Raw genomic sequence first — 23963 nt, forward strand, 5'->3', positions numbered from 1 at the left:
GAGCTTAATTTACTTCTTTGGAAAACAATATATCGCTTTAATGAAGCACATTTAAGGCTGTGCAACTTTTTAATAACCTCAGGCTGTAATTTGTCTTTGCTTTCCTACTGTATAAAGTTTCTAACGTTTTCTTTGTGTCACTTCCATTTTCTTCTTCTCTCTCTCCTTCTCTTTCTCTCTCCCTCTCAAATCCCAATTCCTTGTGGTCCACCACCCACCCTTTATCTGCTCAACACACTCACGTTCACACACTCCACACGGCCCTCCTCTGTGTGGCAATGGGTCCCAAGCCTCTCTGGTGTTTGGCTCAGTGTAGTTCAGTCAAGTATTCTACTAAGTTTTTTTTCCATACTTTTATTAAAATTATGTTGTTTTTATTTGTTTCCCTTCTATTGTGTTTATGCAGTTCAAGAAATCAATCTGGTGGTCCAGGCATTGCGACTTAACACCATGTCCAAGCTGACGTTTGCCGATAGCTCGCGATTTGATGCCTTGCTCAGAGATGTCTTCTCTGGCATCAGTTTCACTGATGTTGAGGATCTGATCCTTACTGAGGCACTGGAACAGGTCTACAAAGAGAATCGACTAGAGCCCATACCCAGCCAGGTGTGTGTATGTGTTCGTCCGTACGTGCGAACACTCGCCCTCATGCCCTTTTCAGAACCGCTGCAAACAGTCACTGTAGTGACCGGATGACAAATGGACAGGTTTAAGTACATGTGTGAATATATCACAAAGGCAGGACAGTTCTACCTTTTATACAATTTTGTGTGTGTATTTGTGTGTGTAGCTCAAAAAGGTATTGGAACTGAATGAGCAGCTGAGACAGCGCATGGGTGTCGTGATCGTAGGGCCAAGTGGAGCGGGAAAGTCTACTTTGTGGAGGATGCTTCGGGCTGCTCTTAATAAGATAGGCAGAGTGGTGAGTGATTACAGTTTTTCTCTGTTTGGCTCATTTCTTGAGAGAGAAATGACATTCTCAAAATAACTTGGACAAATCCCCAAACCACTTTGCAATTGTTCTCAACAGAATGTCATTTCTTATTGATTTCATCAAATTGCAAATGTCTTAGTATATGTCTCGTGTCCCTGTGCATCTTTGCAAATGGTTGTTATGTAAAAGCAGTCTACAGTAAGCACAATGAGCCCATGTTTAGCATATTTTCTAAATAAACACATAATGCTCATCTAGACGTATTAGTTGATTCCCACTCTAATGGTTGTTCTTGTGCTCTCCAAAACATGTCACTATGATTCCATTGTGTAAGTCATCATTTGCACAATAGTCTGTTCAATTATCAAAATGAGTCTAGAACATAATACTATAAACACCGTATATGAATTTCTTGGGACATTTCATAAATGTTCATGGAATGGAGCTAGTACCACTGTACACTCTCATAACAGTTGGATTCAAAATAACACAATTTTGGGTAAAAAATGGACCGATTCACTACGTGGGACTATTTGACCCAACTTTCTTGGTTGTTTTAGCAGAAAACAACCCCAACAATGGGTAGTTTTGTACAAAAGAGGGTGGTGACCAGGAGACGGAGGGTGAAGACCAGAGCTGGGCATTTTACTAAAAATTGAGCGTCTGTTATTCGTCATCTGTTTGCAGCGTGGGTACGCTTCCATCGTCCGTCATTCGCCTTTTTTTACGGGGGAAAAAAAAATAGTGCGCGTCTATAGCCCGGTCTGCCTCTAATTGTCACCGGCAGACTTCCGTCGGCGATTCCGACTAAACTTTCCCCAGCCGCTGGCCGATATTTGAACAGAAAGAGTGGCTTACTGCTCCATGGAAGCCTGTTCACAGCCTGGTCCATCACTGAAATCTGTCCCCCAGGCAACTACAACTCAATATTGTTCCTCTCTGCAGCCATCGAAGCCCCGCCGCGAAAAATACATAATGACGGGCTACAGATGAATGACGGATTAAATACAAGGGCTTCCGACTATTCTTAGTCCGTCTATTTTAAAAATTATCCCGTCATTCGTCAACTATCAGCAAAACGGGCATCTGTCAGTGGCTGATAGACGGACCAGTCCGTCACATATATGGAATACCCAGCTCAGGTGAAGACAATATAACCAACGAATGTGTTACTGTAGTTGTGAAACTTTATTTACAGCACTGTAGGCTAGTTATATTCTAGTTCCAGCTCATTATTGATTATTGATTGTCAATTGAGACATATCTGTATGTTGTTTTCTTATGTTGTAGTTAAAGCTGTACACAGTGAACCCTAAGGCAATGCCCAAACAACAACTTCTGGGACATATTGACATGGACACCAGAGAGTGGGCTGATGGCGTGCTGACACATAGCGCCAGAAATGTGGTTAAAGAATCCCAGGGTGAGAAAATTGATTGGCTGTGCACTGTATTTATGTTTTATGTTTACAGTGTTCACATTCATTTTTTTTCTCAGATGTAAACTCCTGGATCGTGTGCGATGGTGACATTGATCCAGAGTGGATTGAGAGTTTGAATTCTGTGCTCGATGATAATCGCCTTTTAACAATGCCAAGTGGAGAACGCATCCAATTCGGACCCAACGTCAACTTCCTGTTTGAGACTCACGACCTGAGCTGTGCCTCCCCAGCTACAATATCTCGTATGGGCATGATCTTTCTCAGGTCGGTGTTGTTGAACAATATGTGTTTATACGTGACCTCCATTTACCATGTATTTGCAGTTTATTCAATTATTTTCCCTATTCCACAATCACCTTTAATTCTTTAGTGATGAAGACATTGATGTAGGTGCCTTGGTGAAATCATGGTTGTGGAATCAAGCCGAGCAGTGTCGCTCTAATTTAGAAAACTGGCTGGGAGATTTTTTCCAACGAGCTCTCGACTGGGTCCTCAAACAGGTAACTTTTGCCCTGCTTCGACTGTAAATATTTACCTCACATTTCATTGAGGACATCTTATGACTTCCAAGGCCTTTATGAATCTAAACATTTCCCACTATTACATTATGTACTACTGTTCCACATCATTATTAACTACAACAGCAATAATGGACATATTGCTACATTCACCCTTTAATCGAAGGTGAACATTGTTAAATGCACCTAATGAGTGTCAGTCAAGATCTTCATGTTAATGTAAATTTAATGATTGAATGTCAATTGATGTCACTTTTTGTCACTAAAAATGTTATTAATTACAATATTAATGCTAAATTACACTGTGTGTAATGCATTTTTTGTTGAGAGTTTTAATTAAATTTCTTGTTTCACATCCATTTTAACGCATTCCCTGCCTTTGACGTATTTATTTGTCTTTTAACAGTCCAGCCATTCAATCCCAGGAATTTATTTGTATTGTATTATATATATTTTATTTTTTTTCCCCAATGTTAGGGTAAAAGAGGGTCTGAAAATGTCTGGCAGTGAATGAGTTAATTGAGTTTGAATTATATTCAAATGCTTGGATTTTGAATTGAGTACTTGAAATGTAAAGTAATAATAATAATGAATTACAAGAAGTAACTAGTGAACTGACTGAACAGTTCACTTGTTAGATGGACTCAAATAAAATGCACACACAAACCTGATTATATAAGATTTAAAAACATTAATTTAATTTATGATTCAACTTTTTTTTTAAGTTATGGTGATGATGTAAAATGTACTTGTTTTTACTTTTGAGTATGCATGCATCGTACTTGTATGACTCTTATAGCATGTTATTAGGTGTAAAGTTCTGAAAACATTTGGGAAATTGTTTTGAAAGCACTTTAATTTGGCCTGGACAAAAAGTGTACAAACTAATAGGAAAAACTGTTCTTTTCCCTTTTTCCTCCCTAAGAATGACTTTGTGGTGGAGACCAGTCTGGTGGGCACAGTGCTCAACGGCCTGTCACACCTCAGTGCTGTGACAATGCGTGGTCAGTTCATCATTGGTCTTCTCAGAGGCTTAGGAGGAAACCTCAACCTCAAAACAAGACAAGAGTTTGCCAAAGAGGTGAGCACTCATGGAATTTTTGTAAGGATAGGCGATTACGGCAAAAATAACCATCACAATTATGTTGATTGATATTGAAATCGCGATTAATAAAACGATTATTCATCCATCAGGAGGAATTTAACTTTATGGTTGCCTCAGACCACAATGATATGGTCCCTTTTTAGACACAGAAGCAGGAAGTACTCCTACATTTCTCCTACCATATTTGTCTTTTTTTCAGTTGCTGAGCTGGGCCAGTGAAACCCCACCAAACATCAGAAAGCCACTTGATACCTACTATGACCCTGACAGCGGCCATCTTGCAGCTTATACATTGCAGCGGCCTGACAGTCTCAGGCTGGAGCAGCTCTCTCATTCAAATTCACTGCCCGTTATTGAGACTCCAGATATGCAGAGGGCACTTCACTGCTTCTCCCCTTGGCTCACTGCTCAACACAGGCAACCCTTCATGGTGGTGGGGCCAGAGGGCTGCGGGAAGGGGTAACTACAGATTGACGTGGGACATTTATCCACTCAACAAACTCTTGATTAGCTCTTGTAATGGTCTTATCGCATTAAGTGTACAGGTGTACTTAAAGTGGTGGCATGTCAACTCATTTTTTCCATCCAGCATCATCTGTGTATCATTAGCGCCGTATAAAGGAAATCTTGCTTAAGTCTTGTTTTGGCCTTAGTAATAGATTGGAGGCATTGTTAGGCAAAATCATCCAAATACAGACAAGATTACCGGTATGTTCAACATTTGGCTTTAATATACGTTATTTTGTTGTTCGTTATTATGTTTAGAATTTGCATCAAAAGTAATTCCAAATGCTTCCCTCGCATGAGGGAATTAAAGGATTGAGCTTATGTTCCCTCAGTTTACTGTAGAGGTCATTGTTTTGGTCAATGTCTTGTCAGACAACATTCATTTGTTTATATAGTGAGTAAACAGAATTAACAGACATCTGATGTTTAACTTCCAATGATTCTCAGTTTTGTACTACTGAATAAACAAGACCTAAAAAATGTTTTCTTAACACCTAGAATGCTCCTGCGCTTTGCCTTCTCCCGGCTACGCTCCACCCAAGTAGCTGTGGTCCACTGTAGCGCCCAGACCACGTCTCGCCACGTCCTCCAAAAGCTCGGTCAGACCTGCCTTTTGCTCAGCTCCAACACCGGTCGAGTTTTCAGACCCAAGGACTGTGAGAACTTGATTCTCTACCTAAAAGATATCAACCTACCCAAACCTGACAAATGGGGGACAAGCAACCTCACAGCCTTCCTGCAACAGGTACAAATTTTGTAAAAAGAATAAGTCCAACTGAATAGAAAGACTAAAATAACAATTTTAAATGTACTTGCTTCAAATCAGCAATCTGTCAGTATTATTCCTTTAAACAGTTTAAACACTATAGAGGTAATTTGTGACGTCTATTTAAATTAGATGGTTAAAAGGGTGGTAACTTCTTTAGAAGGGAGATGTTCTTATCACACATCAGCAGTTGCACTGCTGAAGGCAATAATTGTAATTTGCTGTGATTGATGTTAAAAAATCCCCAAGAAACAAAAAGTTCTTGGGCGAGTTGTTTAATGACACACAAACGGCATCTTTGATGTATACATACATGCATATGAATTTTACGATAAATGGTTTGCACTATCCAGTGTCATTAACCAATTAATCATAATTTCACATCATTTATATAATTTACAATTCGTGTCAGAACTCTGTTTATTCCACTTTTCCCTTTCCAGGTGTTGACATATAAAGGGTTCTATGATGAAAATCTGGAGTGGGTGAGCCTGGAGAACGTTCAGGTGGTGGCCTCAATGTCAACAGGTGGTGCTGTTGGGAGCCATTTACTAACGTCCCGCTTTTCATCGATAGTTCGCATCTGCACCATAGAGTAAGTGCAGTGGTAATTGCACCTCCTTTATTATTATTTTCCTATCCTTGACCTCATCACTATAAATTGTCCAATTACTGTTTCTCTATGCTCTGTCTCCATCTGCTTTGGTATCACAGCTATCCAGACCGGGAGCAGCTGCAGACTATCTGCTCAGCGTACCTGCAGCCAATTCTGCAACACAGCCTGGGTAGCCAAGCATCTTGGGCCAGCACAGGGAAAACACACCAGCTGGCTGGTTTGCTGGTGCAGCTCTATGAACAGGTACTGAATTGGACTGGTCATTTATGTCAACATCTGTATTTGTGGCCAAACTATATTCGGAATTACTGGGAGCATGGTCTCTAATGAGTACAAACTGAATTACATGTTTTCAGCATTCAAAATAGGGAAAAACAAAGACCTTTGTCAATTAATAATTGCACTGAAACATCACCGCCTGATGTTTTATAGCAGTATTATAATCGTTTCCTTTGTATTACTACATTATTCAATCATCTTTGGAATGAACATTTGGAATGTTATATTGTAACCTTAGAATAAGGCTCAAAATGCATAGTACTTACCTACCTTTGTGTTGTGTTGGCAAACGCAACAATATAATTTAACTGGGGCGTGCATCCCTCCATAAACAACTATTCAGTACAATTCCCGATACATTTGGGTATGATACGATTCAGGGATGCAAGATTCTAAAATGTGATGATTCAATTTGGTTTGTCAAATCAAAACCCATTTTCAGATTTTCATCGTTTTTTTGTTGCACCCCTAAATTGAACAGTTTAGTGTTCATTATTCTTAGTGATTGTTCAAAATTTTCCACACAAACATAATGTCTTTATGATTTTGTATAGGTCAGTTAAAAAATGCATTTACTGAATATTTGTATTTACATGACTTAAAAATAAATTAAACTGTGGTCTGGATAAATCAGTTCCTTATTGTGACTTGAAGTGTGATGTACTTCACATTGGGGACACATTTTACTCTACTTATGTTGTTTACTTTTCTGAACCATAAATGTTGTGTTTACCAATAGTTTTGTGTCTTGCTGCACTATGTTAATCACATAATGTAACCCCCTTTGGTTCCTAAAAGGTGAAAGCCAAGTTTACAGTGGATGACCATAGTCACTACCTTTTCACCCCGTGCATCCTGACAGAATGGGTTCTCAGCTTGTTACGATATGACCTCACTGCAGGTAACCTGATACATGGACAAGCATTTTTTTTGAAACTCTATTTGCAACTTTTTTACTCTCATTTAGTAATAGAGCTATTGTAGCTTAGTTAAATGAAGTAGAATTTATGATTGATGATTTGTATTATTATTTTTTTTTTCAAGCTCAATCAGATGTGACCGACAGTGTGCTGGTGGTGGTAGCACAAGAGGCAAGAAGGCTTTTCAGAGACCGGCTGGTTTCTTCCAAAGATCTCTCTACCTTTGATAATATCCTCTCCTCCATCATACGCGGGGAGTGGAGCTCTGATGCTCTTGAAAACATGACTGGTAGAAAATCCCTTTCTATTCTTCTCCTTCCGCATTCCTTACCTACACAAAACAAACTGTTTTAGGCTCAGATGGAAGTGACACTTAAAAGGAAGAAAAATACTCATACACTTTTACACATGCATTGGTGATATTTTCACAAAATGATTCAAGCTGTCAGTGGATGTGCACACATTTGGCATCTGACAGTTTTTCTCTCCCAATATGCAGATGGTTTCTATGTAACGTGGGGAGTCTCTGAGGGGGTTGTAATGACTCCAGGCCAATCTCTGCCTCCTCATGGTAAACAACTGGGACTTCTGCAGTCTTCTGACCTCAAGCAAGTCATTCAGAAGGTACACAACAATGTGTCGGATTGTTTGCTTTGATTTCAAAGTAAACTGCATGGAGTTACCTTTTACTGAGTGTTGTTGTTTCTCTTAGTTTCTCCTGAGTTTTGTTGTGTCTGCCATGTATGTGTTGGAAAATGATGTTGTCTGTGCACCTTTTCCCCATGTTTGTGTCAACTCTAGGGATTAGTGCTGTACAGCCGTGATAACAGAGAGCTGGACCTCCTCCTTTTCTGGGAAGTGTGTGACTTTGTGTCCAGGCTCGATCGCGTGCTGAGCCGGCCCGGTGGCTCTCTGCTCCTGGCGGGTCGGAGTGGGGTCGGGCGGCACACAGCCACATTTCTGGTGTCACACATGCATGGATACTCCCTGTTTACGCCAAAGATCTCTCGTGGTTATTCCCTGAAGCATTTTAAGAATGATCTCAAGACGGTAAGGTTTCTTTCAAGATTTTGTCATCCGAGTTACTGTAGCATACACTGTAAAATGCAGAGATGGGCACTTAGCACTATTTTACCTGTTCGTCCTCTGTCATCCGTCCGCGACCTCAGTACCCTTCCGTCATCGTCCCTCCATCCTTACTCATAAAAATAATCGTCATCCGTCACCGTCTGACCTCGTCCTTTCAACCGACCGTACATTTCAACAGTCTGTAAGCCCCCTTCCACACACACACACACACAATCTTCCCCAAAAATAAAGTCATTCATGCATGGGCCGTGGAAGAGAGGCTAACGGCAGAGGTTTCATAATTCATAAACATTATTTAAAGCTCATTAGCTGGCTAATTTCTGATTCACTTACCGACTGGGAGTATCTTGTGAGTGGATTAAATTCTTTACATCTGTTTAAGTGTCAACCAAGAAAGCATTTAGCTACCAATACAACCACCAACGGTCACCAGACTGACTGTCGATGTGTTTTTTTGACGGAGGACGAGTACTCCTTCCCTTGTCCGCTTGAAGCAAAGTGAACTTACTTCCTCCCGCATATAAACACGGTGAACACGCGCGAAACAAGCGGTGCGTCGTGATAGTTCACATTCAGTCTGAAGTAGTGTATTGGCGGATTACACAAACAAGACATGCTGGGCGTGTTTCTGTCAATCGTCAGTGAAATGGGCATCCTGTGGTGTAATCCATGGCATTACATGTGTTTAACCAGGGGGCAGACTATGCCTCTGAGTACAAAGTTGCTGCACGGAATGGACATGGAAAATTAAAAAATAAGGCTCTCCACAGTGTTGTTGCAGTCAGTTAATAAAGGCGACTCCGTGGTAACGCAGCAGAGAACAGTGGTCTTTCTTTTTAAAAGGACCCAACACAACACCGGTTTCGGACGATTGCAGAAACGGACGAAAACCGTCCTTGCTTAGTCCGTCGTTTTTAATAATGTTCTCGTCCTGCCGCCTCTATCCCAAAAATGGATGTCCGTCCTGGACCGTTCAGCCCCTGGGAGGGAATGCCCATCTCTGGTAAAATGTGTGTACACTCTTTGTGCTTCACACGTTACTATGTGTACAGGTGATGCAGTTGGCTGGACTAGACGGGCAGCAGGTTGTCTTCTTGTTGGAGGACTATCAGTTTGTCCATTCTGCCTTCCTGGAGATGGTCAACAGCCTGCTCTCATCTGGTTTGTGTTTTCATTTTATAAGGAATGATCTAACATGTTTACACATTTTAGAATTTCTGTTTACAATTTGGGTTGTATGTGTTTTGAGGTGAGGTTCCTGGACTGTATACCCCAGAAGAGCTGGAGCCTCTTCTCTCTTCCCTCAAAGATTCAGCTTCCCAAGATGGGTTTACTGGACCCCTATACAACTACTTCTCATTCAGTTAGTATGCTGCATTTATCTGTCATTCTTTTGGACTCTCTTTTGCTCCATCCTTGTTCTGTATCTGTCTCCAGCTCTCCTTCTCTCTAATACAGCAATGTATCATTGTAGTGCTGGGGGGTCACTAAGGTTGAATCTGTAGCCAGATTTATTCAATAGCTTAATGTTAAAGTCAAACCACTAAAAGCCTCCTGGCAGCTCATTATTCAGGTCTGCCATATAATTATATTCATAGGGACAATATTACGAGCATCAAGAAACAAACACGCTACCTAGTGTCACTTGTGATCTCAATTTTGTGAGGAGAGGCTTTTATGGCAATGCTAAACTCTCCTGCTCATCTTTCTATGCCAAATCTCCCTTAGAAATCCAGCAGAATCTGCACATTGTTCTAATCATGGACTGTTCAAACCCCAACTTCACCATCAGCTGTGAAAGCAATCCAGCTTTTTACCGCAAGTGTTCTGTCCAGTGGATGGAAGGATGGTCGGAAAGCAGCATGAAGAAGGTCAGATGGTTTTGACACTATTTTATGAATATTACTAAACATGCTGAATTTAACATATACCATGAATTTTTATACAAGCAAATTATTATTATCTGTAGTGTGCACGGGTTTGCATAAAATTGTGCTTTGTCAGATTCCTGAGCTGTTACTTGCAAAGGCAAACAGTGAAGGTGAGAAGAATGAAGGGGAAAAGAAAGCAAGGAAAGGTATGTATACTTTTTAAGAATAAGCTTCCTTTTGTTTTCCATTTTACATAGCACCGATTCTTGAGACATTGGTGGACTCACACACTCCATAGCCAAATAAAGAAACGTGCAATAGGGCTGTTTGTTGAGCTTCTGAATGCATTTGATACCATCAAACATGATTAATTGATCAGCAAATTTAAACTCTATACAATGAAGGATATGACATTGGGTTGGCTCAGACATTACTAAATGGAAAGGCAGCAGTTTGTGAAGTTGAATGAGTTTAACTCCAATTGCTTCGACATTGTCGGTAGCGGCAACCAAAATTGTTGATACCATACAGGTATGTGTAAGTTGGTAATTCATTCATCATCTATGTTGACGATTTATATTCTTTAACTACTGTTTTATTTGCTGTTGTTTTCACTTGTGTCTTTGCATTTTCATGTTACTGTATTTTGATTCGAATTCCAATTTCTTGTAATTAATTCCGTTTTTCATTTGTATCAATTCCCCGTAACTTCATGACAATCAATAAAAACTGGAATTTTCTGAATACTCAGAAGATATAGATGTGAAACTGACATTTTTTGCATGCAGGTGGATTTTTTTTAAGTACAATGTAACAATGATACACTTGCAAAACAATATTGTTTTTTTTTGTTTATTATTACTTTTATTATTATTATTATTATTATTATTATTACTGTTTACTATTTCATCAGTGCATGAATCAGAATGCTGTTAGTTTATTCTTTCCTCTACTGTTCTGTTTTGACGTGTGGTCAGAACCTGGACAGGAAGACGTGAGCCATCTGTTCCTGATGGTCCATGAGTCATGCCGAGAACATGGTGCAACACCCAGCCAGTATATGGCCTTTCTACACCTTTACAATGCAATTTATAGCAAGAAGCAGATGCAGCTCACAACGAGACAACAACATCTGCAGGTAATGAATGCAATGTAGCGATATAAGCTCGTTTAACATTACAGTCACAGACTTGTCTCCTTCTAGTATTAAACCAGACTAGTTGTTAATATGAAAAGCAGAAATGACCCTGACTTGTGTTTGCAGGCTGGTGTGTCTAAGCTTAATGAAGCCAAGGCACTGGTTGATGAGTTGAAGAGGCGGGCTGCAGAGCAGAGTGTGCTGCTAAAGACTAAACAACAGGATGCCGATTCTGCCTTGCAGGAAATCACCACATCCATGCAGGTATGTCATTTGATTGGATTTGTATTGTCGTTTGCAAATTTTACACTGAGTGGAAAGCGGGACGGGTGTCTTGGTGAAACATGTCTTTCATTGTCCTCTATGACTTACAACACCTCTTTTCCTTTGCAATCCCGCATTTCCCAGCAGCATTGCCCGTTCCCAGCTGTGAAGGAAAAAAACAAATGCACTTTTGTTTTTTTCATTTCATCTGTTGTATTCTTTCTGTAGATATCTACAATTTTGAATACTGTACTACTATTTTTTATTTAATAATTACGATGGAGGAAGGAAGAAAAGAAGATAGCAAATAATAATAGATGGTGAGGGGGAAAAATTAGAACGAGTTTTGAGGTGAGTAGTGACTTTTTTTATGATAAAGATTTATCAAGATGGAAGCACGAATGGAGCACGGCCCTGTGCAAGGACAATTTGATTTTTAGAGGACGAAAAGAAAAGTTGGCTTTCAAATCGGGTGTGTGGGAAGTCAGTGTAATCAATGAAAAGATTAGCCTTGGTCAAGCGTGAGGTGTAATTGCAGTGACAGAAATACATTCCTCTTTCTTACAATTTTCATGTAATTTCCTTTGTCTATGTTTAAAACTGGTGGTTTCATAGAATTAATTTCAATTTCACTTTGTTGCTGTCACAATCAAAGGCCTTTTTAATGTACCAAAAATAACACAAGTTCACAATTATTGGCTCTCCAGAATGCCAGTGACCAGAAGGCAGAGATGGAAAAGATTCAAGCGAGAATGGCTCAAGAAGTGTCCAAAATAGAAGAGCGGAAAGGCAACATTGATGATGAACTGAAGGAAGTAAAGGTAGGCTGTCAGATTGATTTGTCAACAGCTGCCCTCTACCATAGCTTGGGCACATTCACACACATTACTTTATTTCTTTCCTAAAGCCTTTGGTGGATGAGGCAAAGCAAGCAGTGGGAAACATCAAGCCTGAAGCCCTTTCTGAGATCCGTTCTCTCCGCATGCCACCTGATGTCATCAGGGACATCCTAGAGGGCGTCCTGAGACTGATGGGCACCTTTGATACCTCCTGGGTCAGCATGAAGAGGTAAGATAAGGTAGCGTCATTAGGAACAGCTGTAAGGATACACACAGAGGAGACGATAGAAATAAAATGACAGGTTCAACGTTTTGGAATAATTAAACAAATGAAAATAGTGCACTTCTTGAATAATAAAATAGGCAGCCTCAGGCTCAAGTGGTGAACATGCTAGCTGCTGTGCAACTGTCCTCAAAAATAATAATAATAATTTTAAATTCAAATAAAAAAAATGCAGAATTCACATTTTGAAATCTATTTTAGGATATACACTAACAACCAAAGCAAACCACATCTTACGTTGTAACAAAAGTAACACAGATTATGTTTCATGTTGTGGTTATAGTTTTCAGTTCTGTATGTTCTCAATGAGCTGTACTGTATCAGATAATTTAGGTAGCTGTACTATTGGACACAACTGTTAGATTGTTGTTAGACAGGAAAGCCAGAGCGCTGTCTGTGGGTGGAAAAGTAAGCAATTGTTAAGCTGGGAGAAGATGGACAAGCAGTCACATTCCTGGTACAAACATTGGTCATAGCCAGTATACATTGTGTATCAACTGTAGATGTAACTCCTCGAAAGAAAAGATGTTGTCTCATATTCATATTTTGGCTTCAAAGCCAAATGGCTCCAGTCCACAACCAAAATAAATACAGGTTACTTCTAGAGGGACAGTGTATATTTCTATTCTGTCTCTTATTTATTTTTTAAATCAAAATAGACTACTCTATATAATTAACTTGGTCATTTTGTGCTCTCCATTTAAAAGAAAAAAATCTATACTGTCCGATGAGACCATAGCTGTAGGCCCCTTGAACACATTTTGCATTGCAAATCATTTATTTTTCTTCTGAGCAGTGCTAATGTCAACAGTTGTGAGTGTTTCCTTAAGTAATAAACAGAATAGCTGATTATTTTGTAAAATATCAATTGCATGAGTTCAGCCTTTAAATATGGCAATCTTCTTGATTTTCTACATACACGGTTTTTGCAATGTTTCTCCATCTCAATGTTTCTGGTGATGTTTTCTCCATCTGTTTGTTTTTTCACATCTCCCCATCCTAATCGTCAGCTTCCTCGCTAAGCGTGGCGTGAGGGAGGACATAGTTACATTCGAGGTCAGGAACATCACCCCGGAGATTCGTCAGAGTGTGGAAGAGCTGCTTTACAGGAATAAGGCTTCCTTCGACCCCAAGGTCAGTTGGCCCCTATATACAAATTATTTGTACATTTTTTGACCGATTAAAAGGTAGTGTTGTTTGTGACTTGTGATCCTGTTGTCATGGACAGAATGCGAAACGTGCAAGTGCAGCAGCTGCCCCTCTGGCTGCCTGGGTCAAAGCCAATGTTCAGTACTCCCATGTCCTACAGAGGATAGAGCCTCTTGAGCGAGAGCAGGCTGGACTAATGGAGTGAGCACACACACAAACACATGCACATACTACCTACAATATAATAGTTTTCAGTTTCAGTTTTATGATGTAATTAGTACACTTGGAGCCTATTTTACTTCAAGTTTGCAAGTGATAAACCCGGTGCAAACTTGATTGCACGAGGAAACAGAAGTGGAAGCTGATCTGGGGCGCAACCGGGATTGTGTCTGTAAATTTAAACATGCTAAATTGCTGCACACGTTATTATGTGTGTTGTTTGATGACTATATGCAAACGGATACATTTAGCACATACAATGGGATTCATCAAACCTGAGATGAATTGTGATGGCTGACTTTGTGTCAGTCAGCAGTGCAGCAAAAAGATAGGTGGGGGGGAAGATTTTTTTCGCTCACATAAACATTGTTGAAAGGAAAGCAAAAATTATTGTGGCTGCAAGCAAAAATTATTGTGGCATTCAGTAATCAGCAATGCAAATTTAGAGCTTCTGAATGATGTTCAGTCAGGACTGACTTTGCAGCAGTCACAAGAAGGAGTCATGCCATATGCCCATGACAATACACTTTCAACTCTACATTTTCTTGCGGAGTCAAATGGCTCCAACTAAAAAAACAATTTTCTTCATTCTGAGTTTTAAACAACCATAGACATTCTTTGATTATTTTTGCAGATTTGCTTAATGTTGATCACACTATTTATTGTGCTTGTCCAGCAACCTGAGGAAAACGGAAAGCCGTAGGAATAAACTTGAGAGCCTACTCAACTCTGTTGGAGACAAGGTTAATGAACTCAAAGAGAAGTATGAACCCCCTTTAATTTCTGCTATAGTTTCAATCTTGGTTGTTTCATATTTGTTAATAAATGTTTAATTTATGCTTGTTTGTCAACATTGCCTAAGGTTAATGCTGGATTGTGTGTGTTTGTGCGTGCCCGTGTGTATGAGGCCAAATGCATGCTTCTGACTTTGTGGGAACCATTTTAGGAAGGTAATTTTCTGTATAAAGACCTGGTTTGAATTTGGTGTGGAAGAACACACCTGTTCTGACATCAACCTCTTAAATACCTAAGAAAGGACATTGAAATTAGATGTCAGAAAAAAAAAAAAATTTAATCCAAAATTGTTTTTTACCAGGCAAATGTTCAAGCGCTAGCACAAGGATATCAATCTTGTTCGCAGTGCCAAGTGATAAAACTTGATTTGATCATTTTAAATCCGCCTACTTTAAAAATGTAATTGCATTGCAAGCGAGTTGCAGGGGCTAACCATGCTACCACGGTTACTATAATACGCCACATAATCTCTTACACTCTCACCTTTGGGAAATTGACTTTGACGACATCAGGAGCAACTGGCTGTTGAGTGTGTTCCTCAAGGTTCCACTCATCACATTGCAAGATTCCCAGTCTACATGTCAGCCTGCCATCCTTGAACAAGTTTGTTGTTACTGTCTGTTTACTGCCATTACCTATTATTCTCATCAAGGATACAAACAATCACGGCTGCCTGAAGGGCAGCTTTAGTCCCTCTCTCTTCAAATGTACTGGACCATGATGATTGCAATCAGGTTAAAGGTCAATAACATACTGCATACATCGATGTGACTTAATTCTCTCTTTTTGCATTCCTATATCCTTGCATCCCAAGATTAATACCGATCATATCTGTTTAAAGCGCAACATCATAATACATATGTTATATATCTATATACTACCGGTATATGTATCTCTCTCTCTCTCTCTCTCTCTCTCTCTTTCTCTCTTTCTCTCTTTCTCTTTCTCTTTCTCTTTCTCTTTCTCTTTCTCTTTCTCTTTCTCTTTTTCTTTCTCTTTCTCTTTCTCTTTCTCTTTCTCTTTCTCTTTCTCTTTCTCTCTCTCTCTCTCTCTCTCTCTCTCTCTCTCTCTCTCTCTTTCTTTCTTTCTTTCTTTCTTTCTTTCTTTCTTTCTTTCTTTCTTTCTTTCTTTCTTTCTTTCTTTCTTTAGATATAGATATAGCCTGAGCCTCTTGTCTTTCTTTCTCGCAGGTTTCAGTGTCACACTGCAGAGGCAGCTAAACTGGAGGCTGAGGTGACGAAAGCTCAGGACACAATCAATGCTGCCCAGCAACTGATTTCCCAACTGGACGGAGAACACAAGCGGTGGAATACACAGGTTGTGTGAAATACCGATACTGCTTTTGCCATTATGGCCATTTTGTAGTAGAATTGATGCACAAAAGGCTTTGTGTTGACTAAAGGATGGGGCCCTGATGTCTCAGGTCACTTATTTGGGTGTTTAACTTCTTTCTACAGTATCTGTCTGGGTGTTAATTAAAACACTCCATCTCCTCCTGACATACAAACACATTCATTCCTTCTCATTCTCAACATTCCACAAGATTTGCTCCATAGAAGAAACACTTCACTGTCTCCTTGCATTTCTTTTAACCTGACACACACATAAGCAATTTCGTTTCATTTCATTTGTTTGTTTTTGAGCAGAATAAAACAAAACATCTAATGTATACAAGAAAAAAAATAATAGCACAAATGCATGAATAAACAAAAATAATTAAGGCAAAAAAGTAATTATCATGTGCACCAGCAATAACAAAATAAGTTTTACATACATACAGTGGGTACAGAAAGTATTCAAACCACCGCATCTTGACAGAAAAAAATAGAAATTTTGAAATTTTGGGATATTTATTAAAAAAGAAAAACTGAAATATCATGTGCTCATAAGTATCCAGACCCTGACACATTTTATTGAAGAGAAGCACCCTTTTGAGCTAGTACAGCCATGAGTCTTCTTGGGAATGATGAATGATTAAGTTTTTCACACCTGGATTTTGGGAACCTCTGCCATTCTTCCTTGCAGATCCTCTCCAGTTCTGTCAGGTTGGATGCTGAACAGGGGTGCACAACCATTTTCAGGTGTCTCCACAGATGCTCAATTGGCTTTAGGTCAGGGCTCTGACTGGGCCCCAGTCAAGAACGATCACAGAGTTGTTTTAAAGCCACTCCTTTGTTATTTTAGCTATGTGCTTCAGGTCATTGTCCTGTTGAAAGGTGAACCTTCGGCCCAGTCTGAGGTCATGAGCACTCTGGAAAAGGTTTTCCTCCAGGATATATCTGTACTTGGCCACATTCATATTTCCTTGACTTGACTAACCAGTCGTCCTGTCCACGACCAATTAGGGCTCACCTTCAGAAAATAGGGGAGCTGTGATTGGTCATTACCTGAGCCCTGAGCAACTGTGATGTCATTTTCAGAAGACAGAAGTGACAAAATGAACGCCCTCAGAGATGGATTGATTAACTCTTATTCCACAAATGCAATATTTATCAGAATGCCTTGTTTCAACTAGTGGACCTGCATAGAAAATATTCTGGGAGAAAATGTGTTTGGGTTGGCTTCCCTTTAATAGAACTTGAGGTGACAACTTTTGGCCACAGTATTAGATTACCATGAAAAATTAAAATGATATGATAATAGAGTGCTGAAAAGAAGACCAATTTTATCCGTGACCTCAGATACCTTAGTCATGGATATGCATTATCTTGACTTTTTTTCTGAGTTCTCCTATTTTTCCCTTTCTCTCCATCAGATGTTGGAGATAAAGAATGAGTTAGATACACTCCCTGTGAGGGCGATGCTTGCTGCAGCCTTCATCACATATTTGTCTGCAGCTCCTGAAGATCGTCGTCGAAATTGTCTCGAAACCTGGATGGCTCAATCTGGACTGCAAAGTAAATGTGCTTTTGACAATCAAAGATCATTCAAACACTTGATGAACAAATTGCAGTTGGACACCTGACCATTATATATAAAAGACCTGAAAAACAAAAACAAACTAATTAGTTGGTCTGTCTTGACCAGCTTTAAGGGCTTACATTCTTTTGGGAGAACATTATTCTTTGTACACCGAGGCAAGTCACGTTGGAACAAAAAATAACTCAAGAGTTTGAGAGCAACTAATGGGTGTGGAGAGACCCTGACTGATTAATCAGTTAGGTTTCTAAACTTTTCTATGTCAATGTTCCCAACTTTGCAAGGCACACATTTTACATATGGCACATTACCAAACAAATATGCTAAAATAAACAAACAAACAATGTATATTTAGGTGATTTCAAAACCAATATACTAGCGAGAAATAAAGAAAGGCACATCTAGCAATCTTAAATATTTTTTTGACCAATTGTCAATTTGGATGATTTTCTGTTGCAGACCTGGGGATTTCTCACGGCACATTAGTAGTAGACAATCCTTGCTTTATGTAAAATATATTATTATTATTGTTTATTCATAAAAAATAGATAACACTCAGCTGTGTTTTGGGTGGCCCAAAACTCATCACATCTCATTTCTGGGTATGTTTGTTTTTATAGAGTTTGACTTTAGGTCATTCCTGTCACTGGAGAGTGAACAATTGATCTGGAAGAGTCAAGGGCTGCCCTCTGATGACCTCTCCATGGAGAACGCCATTGTTATACTACAGGTTGGGAACTAATTATTATTCTTGCCTTTGTTGACAATCTTATTTATATTTTTGAGGTCTGTGATCACTGTATATACAATAGATATCAGAACATAGTTTTATGGTATTATGTTGTCTTGCCTTCCCCACCCCCGTCTTTCGTACGTTTTTGAATCATCATTGAACGTATCAAACGACTGCACTGAGCCCGTTGTCATTCACATCAACATATTACATCTGTGTTTGTGTTTTGTTTCTCCATTTCTGTCTTATAGATCAATGAACTTAAGTTACGGGTAAGGAGTTGCTCCATCATAGATCCAGTGTGTTTGTGTTGTTAGCCATACACATGTCAAGTCACATACTATAAATACACAGGTTGACCCACTCATGGAAAGTATTATACAAAAACCTATGAACTTCATTTGTTTATTTTTCAATACCTGCATCGAACAGCATATGAAGTGTGTGTTAAGAGCTACAAAAAAAGAACTGTCTAAGCAGAAATAATACTTCTCTACATGGATTTAGCTTGCGCACAGTCAGTATTATCATGTACTGTACATCCTGACAGTAATAAGAGCGAGAAACCATCAAAACTACAGAGTCTAGGTGGGAATTGCTCTCCTTTCATATGTAGGAGTCATGCTGACCAATAAGAATAGCAGCATAAAGACAGATATTGAGGTCAATTATGTGAACATACACTTGATTTGCTTGTGATCCAGCCCAAATAGAGTACAAGACATCCTAAAATGACTAAATACTGTGTTTTTTTTCTGTTTCTCAGAGTGTTGCATGCCCTTTTCTCATTGACCCTTCCTCCCGGGCCACAGAGTGGCTCTGTACACATCTTAAACAAAACCGACTTGAGGTTATCAACCAACAGGTAAATATGACTTAAAGGTCAGGTGATGTAATCAACTATCAGGGATATTTCACACAGAATTGTGACCTGTATAATGTCAATGTAAGAACTGTAACAAAATGTGAACAGAACTGTATAAAATGTATTATGATTGCTGTTTTGACCAACACTGTCGAGAAGTATTAAATTAACATATTGCTGACATCCGGCCGAAACCTCCTATGTCACTGTTCTGTAAATTTCCTATTTTTTCACATATCTATACTGTTGATCTGTCCACACGTGTGGGTGTTATTCTTCCCAGTTATTGACCAGTCTAAAGTGTTTAAAATGGCTTGCTCTCAATGCCAATGCAATGATAGCAAAAATGCCGTTTTTGGGGTCTCAAGCACATACAAGAGCAGCGAACCATCACAGGCAGTAAATACAGCTACAATGAATAATTTATGGTGGTGGGCAACCACTTTGTAATGCGCATTAATTCCACCTACATGACTGGAGTAGTACAAAATGCTATTACCTGGTTTGTCATTGTTTTGAAAACAAATCAGATGCATATGGTGGAGTGCTATTTTAGTTTCATTTTATATAGCTCAAGTAGTTACAATGATGTTTCACAGTTTTTTGCTACCTCTCAGATACTCATAACGGTCACACATTTGTATGTCAATAAAGGACAGTAACTTCATGACAGCCCTGGAGCTGGCAGTCAGATTTGGAAAAACTCTCATCATTCAAGAAATGGATGGAGTGGAACCTGTACTCTATCCACTGTTGAGAAGAGACCTCATCGCACAAGGTACACATACAAAATGCACAAAACCATACAGTATTTGATTATTATTTTGGGGTTATGTAACATATTTACGCGTCATTATTTCTCTCTGATGCATCACAGTTGTCCTTAAAATAAGCGTTTGAAGCAAACATTTTGATTCTTTCCTCATTTTGCTCAGCCTACCTGCCAAGTCATGGCCGACGAAACTTGGTGTGGGGGCAGTTATGCAAATCGGCTAAGCTGTTATACAGTGTTACAGTTCGGCAAAATTCGTAACGGTCCTTCTTCAAACTCATTTTTGGAATTGGGCAGATAAGGGGGGCGTTGACCATAGAAGGAAGGAAGCGGAAAGACAAAGGCTGTGCTGCATTTGAAAGTCTAGTCACTGAAAAAGTAAAGGTCACATTTGAGAGTGACGGTACTTTTAAGCCCATCTAAAAGAAAAACTGAATCCCTTGTTTTTTCTTACTTTTCTGGCAACACGCATTTGCATGCGCATGCACACAGGCCCAAGATACGTTGTACAGATCGGTGACAAGGTTATTGATTACAATGAGGACTTCCGACTCTTCCTGGCCACACGTAATCCTGCTCCCTTCATCCCCCCTGATGCCGTTTCTGTGGTTACGGAGGTCAACTTTACCACCACAAGAGCAGGCCTACAAGGGCAGGTGATTGTTTATTTTCTTTCCCATTGGCCAGCACTAGGATTTAGTGCTTTACCTTGGTCAGTCTGTGCACTTTTTGTAGCAGAACAATGTCATGACAGTACAAATATGTGTTTGTTTGCTTGTTTGTGAATAGCTTCTCGCCTTGACCATACAACATGAGAAACCAGAATTAGAGACAGAGAAAACAAGATTGCTTCAACAAGAGGAAGACAAGAAGATACAGCTTGCACTATTAGAAGAGTCACTTTTGGAGGTACATCAATAAACAAACAACACGCTTCGTGCCCATGTCGTTCAGGGAATGTGTTGTTGGTTACTTTTGTTACTTGGGCATCACCTCCACATTTATCGTGTAATTAAACAGTCAGGAATTTTGACTAGACTCCAGTTTCCTTGTATTTCTGGCCCAATTAGCATGAAGCATAAACTGGTAGACACAGATAACGACAAACAGATAACGTTTTTCAAAATTAGCCTCACGTCAAAACTTTCTCAATCAAAAACATGTGCGAACAAAGTTGCTGTTTTTTGTGTAAGAGAAACACAGGCCATCAGTAGCACAAGAAAACAGTCTTGAGATTTATTAGGGTCAGCTGAACATTTCCATGCTTCACTACTTTCCCATTCGTTTTCTCTGAATGGTTTTGTGAATTCATTTTATTTTAAGTCAGTTTTTGAAAATGTGTTTTGCAATTGGTTTGATGTGTCTGTTAATGTCCCACATGAGACTGTTATAAGACGGCAGCACTTGCGATAACAGATCTTGTCGCTCTGCCCCCCACCACCCGCGCCCCACTGCTCTCACCACGACAGACCTTGGCTACATCGCAGGGAAATATTTTGGAGAACCGGGAGCTGATAGACAGTCTAAACCAGGCCAAAGCAAGCAGTGCTCTCATTCAGGAGTCACTACTGGAATCACACCGTTTGCAAGCATCTCTGGACCAGGTATTCACACGCAGTGAAAAATGAGCAACGTAACATTCTCAGCAGCCCCACCATCAAGGTTTAACCTGACATATCCTCCCTGCGTCTCAGTGCTCCGCTGGTACCTTGCTCAGAAGTAGATCTTGACGATTTTCAGGCACCCCAGGGCAGCTACGTATACTGAACATTGGTTGTTGCGAGTGTTGCTCTAAAATATCTCTGAGAAATGGGGCCAATTGTTTGCTCCCTGGACTCATTTTCATGCATGCAATTTTTCTTTGATTATTAAACACTATTCATCTTTCCTCATTATGTCTGGCCTTTGGGCTACAGTGGGAATAGAGGAGCAATCTTAAGCTGTTCTTGGGGAGCATTTCTATCCTACTATCACCTGCACATTTTCTCAAGTTGGATGTCATGTCTCGTGGGCTCATGCTGTTCTCAGACACACTCAAATTGTGTGATGGGTCGATATTGGAATTTCTCTGCGCTATAGTGACGTATTTGATAGAACACGACAGATACAATATAAACTACATGGAGAAGATTTTATTTTTTATTTTATTTCGCCTTGCTTGAAAAAAATGTGGTAAATTGATTTAGAAAATCATCACAAACACAATTAAATGTGCACCAACTGTTATAGTTGTTTGTCTATAACTTGTTCCTTCAATACCAACTGTTGCTATAGTCATTTTCCCAAAGTTAAAGAGGGAAATAAACCCCCAAATTTTTAACTGTCCTTAAATACAATAATATCTTCTATGCGCCTCCATTCGTCTAAAGACGGCATTCTGATTAATATTGCATTTGTGGAATATGAGTTAAGCAGCAAAATCCACACGTTTTTAGCCATCTCAGGTGGCTGCCATTTTGTGACTTGCTGTCAACTGAAAATGACATCCCAGTTGCCAGGGCTCAGGTAACAACCAATCACGGCTCAGCGGTTTTCTGAAGATGAAAAAAAGCAGAATAAATCCATCATAAATGGTTCATTTCATTACACTGTCATCCTCTCGGAAGCAGTGTCCTACCAACACTATTCATCTATTCTGCCCGAGTTTTTTGTATTCCATCTTTTCATTCTCACATCAGTTTGTTTGGATTTCAGGAACGGGATGCCTACTTGCCTCTTGCAGAGAGTGCGAGCAAGATGTATTTTGTCATCACAGACCTGTCAAAGATTGACAACATGTACCGCTTCAGCCTTGCTTCATTTCTACGCCTCTTCCAAAGGGCTCTTCAGGCCAAGAAGGTGACGCATGTTGTTCACATCACTTTCCTTCAAAATAGCATTTTAGTACAAGCATTTGTGTGGTAATTCACACACACGCACACGCACTCCCACACGTACCCCTACACACACACACACATACATAGATTCATTTAAAAATCAAATCACAAACTATTTTCCTCTGTGTGTGGTGAATGTTTGACACATATCAACCCAAATATTCTAAAGAAGGATAGCACTACCACGAAAATCCATTTTTACGCTGAAGCGCACCTGCCTACCTGTACAAATACAGAGCCCCTAGTCTTCTTTTCCCTGTCTTATCATATTCACATTTGTTTCTGTTTGCTGTAGGAAGCGGCACATACCGAAGCAAGGATCACTTCTTTGGAAGCAAGCTTGAAGAATATGGTTTATGAGTATGTGTGTCGCTCACTTTTCAAGGTAATGCAGCTACACACATGCACACACACGCACATTAACACTCCAGCAACTCTGCTGCAAACTTGCAGATTATTGTGTGTGATTTTAACGGGTATTAATATTAGGGCTGCAACTAACGATTATTTTAATGGTCAATTAATGTATCGATTTTTTTCAGTTCGAGGTTTAGGCAGTGATGTGTCAGAAAAATGGGCGAAAATGTTGGACGTTGTTTTCTAAAGTAAGCAATGTTTGCAAAAGTCTTATTTTGATTTCGTACAAATATAATCAGTCTGCTTTTCCAAAAATCTGAGATATTTTATGTTGAAGGTCTGAATTATAATATAAATTATTAATAATTGTCAATTAATTTGATAATTGCTAAAATAATGTACAAATGAACACGTCATTAAACATGGTGGAAAGGAATCATGTTTGTACGACAGAACAATTGCTGAAGCAATCCGACAATCCAATTAATGCATGCCTTTGTACAGTTATTTAATTAGGCTTTTCCAATTAACACAGTAGTCAAGTCTCCAGTATTGGCTCGGGCTGTTTACATTCCAAAGCCCACGTAGTGATTAGTTAATGTAATTTCTATTGGTGTGATACTCCTTCGTGTGCCTTTAATCGAATATCAGCAAGAGCCAGGCAGTTGCTTACTGAACATGTTGACTAAGGTCGAGCACTTTTCCAAA

The 23963-nt window shown here is 39.5% G+C and overlaps 1 protein-coding gene across 9 annotated transcripts in view; it reads left to right on the forward strand.

The window, feature by feature from the left end:
• The window catches only part of dync2h1 (dynein cytoplasmic 2 heavy chain 1), a 116945-nt gene that overhangs the window by 26227 nt on the left and 66755 nt on the right, over nt 1-23963 (forward strand). For 8 of the 9 annotated variants that reach the window (XR_015087414.1, XR_015087415.1, XR_015087413.1 and 5 more), the window contains exons 40-75: nt 407-606; nt 791-922; nt 2225-2357; nt 2432-2639; nt 2746-2875; nt 3819-3974; nt 4198-4457; nt 5004-5250; nt 5715-5866; nt 5986-6130; nt 6965-7067; nt 7211-7375; nt 7586-7710; nt 7888-8136; nt 9228-9336; nt 9425-9538; nt 9904-10046; nt 10180-10252; nt 11024-11184; nt 11311-11448; nt 12156-12269; nt 12356-12516; nt 13581-13704; nt 13799-13920; nt 14615-14701; nt 15924-16050; nt 17489-17630; nt 18273-18382; nt 18637-18657; nt 19152-19250; nt 19905-20028; nt 20515-20678; nt 20812-20931; nt 21492-21626; nt 22717-22860; nt 23194-23283. Coding sequence is in view for 2 of the 9 variants with exons in the window: in XM_086035227.1 (XP_085891353.1) it covers nt 407-606; nt 791-922; nt 2225-2357; nt 2432-2639; nt 2746-2875; nt 3819-3974; nt 4198-4457; nt 5004-5250; nt 5715-5866; nt 5986-6130; nt 6965-7067; nt 7211-7375; nt 7586-7710; nt 7888-8136; nt 9228-9336; nt 9425-9538; nt 9904-10046; nt 10180-10252; nt 11024-11184; nt 11311-11448; nt 12156-12269; nt 12356-12516; nt 13581-13704; nt 13799-13920; nt 14615-14701; nt 15924-16050; nt 17489-17630; nt 18273-18382; nt 18637-18657; nt 19152-19250; nt 19905-20028; nt 20515-20678; nt 20812-20931; nt 21492-21626; nt 22717-22860; nt 23194-23283 (5027 nt within the window). In the remaining 7 variants the exon portion in view is untranslated. The remainder of the gene's footprint in view (nt 1-406; nt 607-790; nt 923-2224; nt 2358-2431; nt 2640-2745; nt 2876-3818; nt 3975-4197; nt 4458-5003; nt 5251-5714; nt 5867-5985; nt 6131-6964; nt 7068-7210; nt 7376-7585; nt 7711-7887; nt 8137-9227; nt 9337-9424; nt 9539-9903; nt 10047-10179; nt 10253-11023; nt 11185-11310; nt 11449-12155; nt 12270-12355; nt 12517-13580; nt 13705-13798; nt 13921-14614; nt 14702-15923; nt 16051-17488; nt 17631-18272; nt 18383-18636; nt 18658-19151; nt 19251-19904; nt 20029-20514; nt 20679-20811; nt 20932-21491; nt 21627-22716; nt 22861-23193; nt 23284-23963) is intronic. The other variant, XR_015087418.1, reaches the window with a different exon arrangement.

Source organism: Filicampus tigris, chromosome 7 (genome assembly GCF_054856515.1).
Source record: "Filicampus tigris isolate MCC_2025a chromosome 7, RoL_Ftig_1.0, whole genome shotgun sequence".
In the NCBI taxonomy this organism is placed as follows: domain Eukaryota; kingdom Metazoa; phylum Chordata; class Actinopteri; order Syngnathiformes; family Syngnathidae; genus Filicampus; species Filicampus tigris.